The sequence below is a fragment of the Parasteatoda tepidariorum genome, chromosome X2 (assembly GCF_043381705.1).
Source record: "Parasteatoda tepidariorum isolate YZ-2023 chromosome X2, CAS_Ptep_4.0, whole genome shotgun sequence".
In the NCBI taxonomy this organism is placed as follows: domain Eukaryota; kingdom Metazoa; phylum Arthropoda; class Arachnida; order Araneae; family Theridiidae; genus Parasteatoda; species Parasteatoda tepidariorum.
Window position 1 is genome coordinate 9,145,886 of NC_092215.1, and position 7,767 is coordinate 9,153,652.

At 31.4% G+C, this 7,767-nt stretch overlaps 1 protein-coding gene across 1 annotated transcript in view; it reads right to left on the reverse strand.

Annotated features, from left to right (window-relative positions):
- Window positions 1-469: 469 nt before the first annotated feature.
- LOC139427269 (uncharacterized) overlaps window positions 470-7,767 on the reverse strand; it is a 9,859-nt gene continuing 2,561 nt past the window's right edge. The window contains exon 2 of the mRNA XM_071188328.1: window positions 470-1,228. Coding sequence (XP_071044429.1) covers window positions 470-1,228 — 759 coding nt within the window. The remainder of the gene's footprint in view (window positions 1,229-7,767) is intronic.

Genomic DNA, 7,767 nt, shown 5'->3' on the forward strand with positions numbered 1-7,767 from the left:
TTACAACTAGGAAGTACTCTTCAGTGTTTAGAAGAAAATTTGTCAAATAATGCCTTGTACAGAGAAGTTTTTATCAAATACCGCTTTGGTGTAAAGCACCGGAGAAAGATTTTACAAAATTCGTTGATTTCCACTGTCTATACTAGATTCTTTACTGAAATCTGATTAGTCTTTGAAGAAATGTTTCTCTAAATACTGTCGAATATTAATTCAGATAAATATTTCTTAGTCTATAATCAAGTTAAGGTTTCGTTTTGAAAGTTATGTTCAAACTTATACTCTCATTCAATGAATTTGAAAAAAAAAACTGTTGAAAGGTGCCAAGCTTTTACCTAACCCACCTTCGCATTGCTTTAAAATAAACCTATGTCGAAACGTCTTCAATACTTTTATAAATTGCTTAAATTTTAATTCCGAAACCAGCGTATAAATTTAAGCCACAATGACACCAATATAAACTTCTATGTTTTTACCACCATTCAGCATGGTTATCACTATGTCCTCCTAGACTTATATGGCTTTCCCCATGTCCTCCAATTCCTCCATGGTCTCCAATTCCTCCATGTCCTCCAACTCCCCCGTGACCACCAAAACTACCTCCACCACTTCCTCCTGAAGTAACAACTGTAAGATGTTGCACCACGGGCACATGCTTGACTACTGGAACATGTCTTACAACTTTGACATTTTTTACCACACGAACGTGTTTTACGACTGGCACATGTTTGACAATTGGCACTGTAATTACATCTCCACCTCCACCACCACCTCCACTGTGTCCTCCTCCGAAACCTCCATGTATTCCTAATCCATCATGACCACCTCCTGTTCCATGATGACTACCTCCTATTCCATGATGGCCACCTCCTATTCCATGATGGTCACCTAAGATAACGTGTCCTCCTCCATGTCCATTTCCTGCCAGTTCACCAACTTCATGAGCAATAAGTACTTTCCCTCCTCCGCCATATCTAGCATAATTGCTTCCTCCATATTTTGAGATAAACCCTCCTCCGTGTCCTCCACTAAATTTTGTACTGAAGCCTCCAAAATGTCCCCCTCCAAATCCACCGTATTTAGAACTAAGGCTTCCTAAGTGTCCTCCTCCAAAACTTTCTCCATGACCACCATGTTCTCCTAATTCATCATCATGAAGAATTATGCGATGTCCGCCACCATGTCCTCCATAAATGAGACAAATTTGCTGAAGAAAAATAAATCCAATAATCTGAAAGAGAAAAAGAAATTATCTAAATTATTTTCCCAACAATAGAACTTTTTCCAGCCTTAATATTTTGAGTTGTAAATAAAATAATAACAGATGTAGTTGTAGATAAAATGTTAGCAGTATCGAGTTGTAGATAAAATGTTAACAGTATCGAGTTGTAGATAAAATATTATATGCAAATTCTACAACTCCAGAAAAAAGCTAGATAATCAGATAAACTGAATTCTGTAGCATTAGGAGATATATTTTGCTATGAAATATGTGCTGAAGTGATGTTTAACACTAGAAAGACTGAAACTTAGTATATACCTATATTGCCCAAAAGCAGTCAAAATGACTGCACTGTGAAGGAATAACTAATGTTTAAAGAAATTTTTGATATTTTTTTAATAGTACTTACAGTTATACAACAAGTTATTAGTAAATATTAACAATAAAAAATTTACTTCACTTGGAAAAAATAAAAATTTATGCATTATTGTTTGTACATTTTTTGCACATGAAAATCAGTTAAAAAGCAGTCAAAATGACTTCCTTGGGCAATTTAGTATCAGCAAGTAAAATTCCAGAAAAATGATTTTGCTTTATTTAAATTTTTCCGTTAGTCTTCATAGGTGGAGAAAAAGTATGGAAAATGAAATGTAGAACAGTGTCTTATAAAATTTTGAAGTTTTATGAAATTGAATAAAAATCTAGAACTTCACTCAATTTTAAGGTTTTCTAAAATCAACTATGTAAATTTATGGTAAACCTGATTCATTATATAAAGTTGCAGGAGGTGAAAAGTTTATATATCTAAAAATAGTTTAATTTTGTTATATAACCGTCGTTGAACAGCCGACCCAATTTTGGGTTTAAGACTTCAAATGCTCAACTCCGTAGCCTTGCGATTTTGAACCCAATAAAGAAGACAAGGGAGCTCCTGGATCGAGTACAGGGAGAAATTTGCCTTCATGGAGGACATTTTTTTGAAACTAACCCACATTTGCGTTACATGTAGGGGAAAACCACAAAAACCTCCCATGGTTAGCCTGACGGCAAGAGGACTCTAACCCATGATCCATCTACCACCGAGGATATTTTACGTAAGCACGTGGCATTTCCCTCATGGTGCTGTTAAACGATGGAACACTGAAAGAATGGTTCTTAGTTCTTAGCCGTGGCATGGTGGTGTGAAGTGAGCAAATTATCTAAAGCAATAAATGCATGAAAAAAAAAAAGTATTGACGCTTCCTACGTTACATGATCAGGACAATCCTATACTTCTCGTGTAAGAAAATGGCATTTTGTTACAGAAATATTTCATAAAAACATAAGAGAATTCTTAAATATTTAAAAGAAAATATTTTAAAGAATTTAATTCAACCTATTTTTGTTAAATTAATAGCACGGTTTCTCCCTCTACAATTTTGGATATGCATCAAAACATTAAATTGTTTCTTTTTTCTTCCAAAAATCTTATGCATAGCTGTAATATTTATCTATTGATGCCATATTTTTGGGGTATTATCAAGTTACTGTCATATATAAACTTTACACTCTTATTTTTGTTTATTAACATCTCTCACACTATTTTGTTGTTGTTGTAATTCAATTTACGTCGCACTAGAGCTTCACAATGGGCTATTGGCGACGGTCTGGAAAACATCCCTGAGGATGATCTGATGACATGCCATCACAATTTTGATCCTCTGCAGAGGGGATGGCACCCCCGCTTCGGTAGCCCGACGACCTGCATGCGAAGCCGAGCACTTTACAATAGAACAATTTAACGAGGATCAATACCGCACACCCTCGGTCCCTACGCAGACTGATCCAAATGGTCACCCACCCGCACACTGACTGCAGCCAGTGATGCTTGACTTCGGTGATCTGCTGGGAACCGTGTCTTAACGATCAGTCCACTGCGGGACCACACTATTTTAAAAAGATGCACATTTTTTGGTAATATGTTGTTGGCTCAATTAACGCCATGAAAGCCTGAAATTGGTTTTTGTGGTAAATAGAAATTTAAAAAAATTTTTTTTTTTTGAAAATATTTTGGAATAGTTTATATTAATTTTGTCTCTGGACAGAATTGCAAATTTATTCTTCAATTGTTACTTTGAAATATATTCAACCTTATCTGTTTCCAGGGCTTCAAGAGTAGATCTGTGTCATGATCCCACCTCTTAAAAACAGCCTGTGTACAAAAATATTTTTCTATGTTTACGATAAATTCAATATATGAATTGTTTCAATATTTAAGAAACCTTTAAAGAAGAAGAATTTGGATGAAAAAGTACACTCTCAAAGAGTACAAAATATTGGGCTTAAAGGCCTGCCATGGGCAGCTGTAGGTTTAAAATCTAATTATTTTTAATTTAAAAGCATTGATTATATTTTTCAATGCACTAATTATATTTTTAAATTCACTAAACTGTCTCTTAGAGCCGATCGCACTGAAGCACCAATTTCCTTAATACTCATATTAAGTAAGCAGATCTTCTTTCCTATTCTTTTTAAATTCACTAAAATATCACCCTTCGTTTTTATAGTTCTAAATTCACTAAAAGGTAACTCAGAACCATTAGGTTTTTGAAATGTGAATGATAAAATAAAAATGATTAGTTTAATAGTTCTAAAAAGGGATTCAACTTTCAGTTGTTTAAAAAGCATCGAGTTCCTTAAAACTCAATACTCGCAGTAAGTAAGCAGATCTTCTTTCTTATCCTTTCTAAATTTACCAAACTGTCTCTTAGAATCTTCTTCCATTACACTTTTCAAATGAGAACGATAAAGTAAAGATGATCAATTTAATAATTGAAATAAGAAGACGAACTTTTAATTGTTTAAAAAGCATCGAGTTCCTTAATACTAGTATTAAGTAAGCAGATCTTCTTCCTTATCTTTTTTAAATTTACTAAAATGTCCCTCAGAGCCTTCTTCCATTGCGATTTTCAAATGAAAATGAAAATAATGAAGATGATCAATTTAATAACTGAGATACAAATAAGTTTTAGTTATTTAAAAAGCATCGAGTTCCTTAAAACGGGTATAAAATTAGAAGATCTTTTATCTTATCCTTCGTAAATTCATACAAATGTCTCTTAGAACTTTCTTTCATTGCGCTTTTCAACTGAGAAAGATAAAATGAAGAAGGTTAATTTAATAATTCTAATAAGAGGAGCAACTTTTTTTCTCCAACTTTTATGAAGAAAATCATCTAATTCTTTAATACTTGTATTAAGATAACATGTCGTTGTTATCTTTTCTAAATTCACTTATATGCTATCTGCCGTTCTTATTATTCTAAATTTATTAAAATGTTACTAAAGTCACTTAGGACTTTTTTCCAGCTCATTTTTATTAACTGAGAATAATGCAGAGATTTTATTAATTCATATAAGGTTACTAGCTTTTAGAGAGAGAGAATTTTTCAGTTATACTCATATGATGTAAGAATATCACCGTTGTTATCCTCATTGCAAATACGAATTGGAAACTTTTAAAATTAAACGAGACTGAAATCGATTGTTATTGTATCTAAGAAATTAAAAGTACAAGAATAAGTAAGAAAAACATAAGCAACTTTTTTTCCTGTATAAGGGAAATTTGTTTTCAAGAAGAAAAAAATAAACAAAAAAAAAGTTTTTTTTGAATTTTTAACTAAAAGAAAATTATTATATTTCGTCATTTAATTTTAAATAATTTTGAGGGCGTACAAATGTTATACTTCATGATTAAAAATTGGCTCAAGTGTTTGATTAACCAATTTTTCATTGACTTCCTTTATTGCGCTTTTCAAATGAGAATGATAAAATGAAGATGTTAATTTAATAATTCTAACAAGTGGATCAACTTTCCGAAACCAACTTTTTTTCCAACTTTTGAGCTGAAAAAGCATTTAATACTTTAAGTTTTTATTTAATTTCATTTTAACTGAAAATAATGAAAAGAAGATTATCAATTTATAAATTCAAATAAGGATATCAATTTTTAGAGTTGTTTGAAAAGCATCGATTTCAGTTTTAATCAAATCATGTAAGTATATCACCGTCGTTATCCTCATTGCAAGCAGGAATTGAAAATATTTAAAATTAAATGAGACAGAAGTTGGCTGTTATTGTATCTAAGAAATAAAAAATACAAGAATATGCATGAAAAATATCTCTTTTTTTATAAATAAGTCAAATTTGTACCTAAGAAGTAAAATTAAAAAAAAAAAACTCAAAGGAAATATTCGATTTTGTCATTTAATTTTACGCAGTTTCTGGAAGGTGCACAAAAATTTTATACTTTATGATTCAAAATGGACTTCAGCGTTCGACTAGCTCATTGAGTAAACTTTTATTTGGACCATATTTTTCAGATTCTGACTACTCATCATAGTCTGAGTGATTAAATCTGAATCGGTTTTTAAAGAAAATTATATTTACTCAGATTAAGCTTCCATATTTCCAAGTTTAAAAAAATGAAGGACATTTTTTTTCACTTTAAGAAACAATATTTTTTCATTAAAAATGCACCGCAATTTTAGATTTTACACTGCCAAGTTAAATTGACGTGAATTTTTGATAGAAATGAAATTCTTTCACTTGATGTAATTTACGATTCTAGTTTCGACACAGACAAGTTAAGAGTATGCTATACAGTGGGAAAAACTTTTCATGGCAATTTCTATTTCACCGTTATTGGCAATTTAAAATTTACAGAACAATGAGTTCAGGCAAACTTTGAGCAAGCCGTGAAGTTTCAAATTCAAAAAAAAATCTTTTCAAAGCATCAAAATTCAAACAAATTATTGCAGGATTACTTTCCCATTGCGTAATAACAATTAGTCAAGCCATATTTTGTTTGTATTTTGATGTTCTGGAACATTTACATTTACATTGCTCTAGTGCATTTCTTCAGTTTCTGAAGATTCAAAGTTTAAAATAGGTTTACCCGATTTCAGTTTTCTCTGAACTTTAAATTTTAAAACACACATGGAGGTGAAACAGAATTTGCCAAGGAAAAATTCTCCCTCAGTGTAGCATCCTCTTTAGTTGACGTGGAGCATAGATTTTTAATGTAAGCGATGAAATACTTTCACTTAAAATATTCCGTATCCTAAGGTAAATTTTTGAAAATAAACAGACACCAAAACGAGTTTGACCGTACATTGCTCTATATTCACGATCGCGGTATCTTCTAAAATAATCTTTTTTTTTATCTAGAGCACGACAACTAGTGAAAGTTTATGGTGATACGTTCTTCCTACATTGCAGAATTGAGCGTCATTTTAGTTTCACTTCATTTCGCTTTCAAATATTCATTAATGGATTATGGTTAAGGGATGATTGTTATAAAGATTTTTAGGGTTCTCACGGTTTGGAACTCCTTTCAAAGTTTTAGAGTGTAATTTTCATCCAGATGTTTTAAGCTATCAATAAATATTTTATTTAATTTATATATGGGTACAAAAAATAACTCGGGAATAATTTTCTAATTCTCAAATGAAAGATAAATTTAAGCATTTTTTTGAAGTCTTGAGATGAGGAGTCTTAAGTTATGTCAATAGTGGTAGTTTAATTGTCTCCGTCCAATCTCTCACAAATTCTGCGTTTTTCTCATTTTTAAAAAAAATATATTTTGCGTATGGAATGTCTTTAGTCTTGTAAACGACCAACCACAATTTCTTATTCATTTGTTCAAGCAAGACAGATAAGGAATTTCATAATGTTAGTCTTCATTGCTTATCTACATAACTGAACAATGGAGATGAGCAATTTGAACAGAGAGAAGCTTTTAAATGCTTCAGATGGAATAGAATTTTGATGAACAGTCAGAATAATCGAACAATAAATTTTCCAGAAGTCAAGCAAAGAGTTTTCTAGAAGTGTATGCAAATTTTTTTTTTTAAATCTGAGGTATGCCCGCAATCTGGGTTATTCTATTTTTCCAGATATCTACACAAAATTCCGAGTTAAACCTAAGTTATGCTCGTAATCTCAATTATGCTTTTTTTGTTTCAGATTTCTATGCTAAATTCCTTTTTAAATCTGAGTTACGAATCTTTTCCAGATGTCTATGCAAAATACCTAGCTAGATCTGAATTATGCTGATAATTAGAGTTTTGCTTTTTTCCAGACGTCTATGAAAATTCTTCTCTCATAATCTGAGTTGTGAATTTTTCTTAAGCGTCTTTGCGAAATTCTTTGTTAAATCCGAGTTTTGCTCACGATAACAGAATTTCGTGCAAACTTTATAACATGAAACCAATTATTTATTTTACATCTCCCTCGTTTAACCTGGGTTTAACTTAGTTTGGGCTCAAAATAAACGATTTCTACACTTTTTAGAATTCAGAAATTGTTCTATTTTATTTCCTTGAAAACAGTACTTCTTCTCTTTGCATAACTCCTGTTAGATTTTGTTAGATGTTGTCAGTTTTTTATTCGCGAAAAGGTGTAAACAGAAAAATAAAAGGATTGATTTATCTCCGAGTAATAAGAGTAATGGTATGGTGGTGATATTGAATCTCTCTCTCTTTATATATATATATACAGAGATGACAA